Source organism: Cyprinodon variegatus, unplaced genomic scaffold (assembly GCF_000732505.1).
Source record: "Cyprinodon variegatus isolate N-32 unplaced genomic scaffold, C_variegatus-1.0 Scaffold592, whole genome shotgun sequence".
Lineage (NCBI taxonomy): Eukaryota > Metazoa > Chordata > Actinopteri > Cyprinodontiformes > Cyprinodontidae > Cyprinodon > Cyprinodon variegatus.
Window position 1 is genome coordinate 44,250 of NW_015151045.1, and position 1,091 is coordinate 45,340.

The 1,091-nt window shown below is 41.2% G+C and overlaps 1 protein-coding gene across 1 annotated transcript in view; it reads right to left on the reverse strand.

The window, feature by feature from the left end:
* Positions 1-174: 174 nt before the first annotated feature.
* The window catches only part of LOC107096027 (NACHT, LRR and PYD domains-containing protein 12-like), a 13,894-nt gene continuing 12,977 nt past the window's right edge, over positions 175-1,091 (reverse strand). The window contains exon 10 of the mRNA XM_015392481.1: positions 175-925. Within this exon, the coding sequence (XP_015247967.1) occupies positions 399-925 (527 nt within the window). The 3' untranslated portion in view covers positions 175-398. The remainder of the gene's footprint in view (positions 926-1,091) is intronic.

Below are 1,091 nucleotides of genomic sequence, written 5' to 3' on the forward strand. Positions count from 1 at the left end.
CTGTGATCGCAATGAAAAATTGAATTTTTTTAGCACTGAATTTATTAAATCAAACGAACATATCAATTTTAGGTATAAATAATGATCTATTGATTATTTCTTGCTGACCGGACGGCGACCTCCTGGTAGATCAGGAAATCGTCAAGAAAAATCAACTGTTGCATTTTAACAGCAATTTAACAGTTTATTTCCATTATGGCATCAAATCTTCGGACATTTAGAAGACAAATTTTAAAGTTTAGAAGCAGGGAATATGAAAACCTTTTTAAATGGATGAAAACAAGATTTAAAAATGAAAAGTTAACACTTTTGTGGCTGTAATGACAAGTTTAGCTTCTGAATAACTGATGTATCAAAAACAGTAGCAAACATTTTGCGAATGTAGTCTAAATGCTCCTCTAGCAGAGTGGGCCGAGGGTCCTTATGGAGGACGCCGTAGAAGCACAGAAATAGAAATTAAAACGAACACGAAGCGGTTCGGAGAGTGCTGTGCTGAATGAGTGGATGTGGCTCAGGCCATCGGAGCCCACATTGAGAAAGGACAGAGTTCCAGCTGAGGAGTCCAGGTACACGGCCACTCTGTGAGACACGGGCTGCTCGCTGAAGAATAAATGACTCCTTTGGCTACTATTCCAACCGGAGTAACCACAATCAGCAGAACATCCCAAACTCCAGGCCACTTCCTCCCATTCAAGTATCTCCCTCTCACAGTCTTCCTCTCTTTCTCCGTAATATACAGAAATATCAACGTCTCCTTCCCAGTCAAACTCCCAGTAACAGCGGCCAGTCAGAGTATTAGTGCAGTGCAGTCGGCTGTAGTTATCATCAGGATGAAACTCGTCCACGTAGGTCACCTTCCTGTTATCTTCAGAGAGTTCCAGTTTCTTGTCCACTGTGTTTGTGTCGATGGTGAGCTGACAGGAATCTGGTGGAGAAACAAACCCAATCCAGCTGCAGTTATTGATCAATTATTGATACTCTGATTCCTGAATGAGTGATAAACAGATTGAAGCCTACCTTACTTTTAAGGCTAGGCTTAAAACTTTCCTTTTTGATAAAGCTTCTAGTTAGAGTGGCTCAGGTTATCCTGA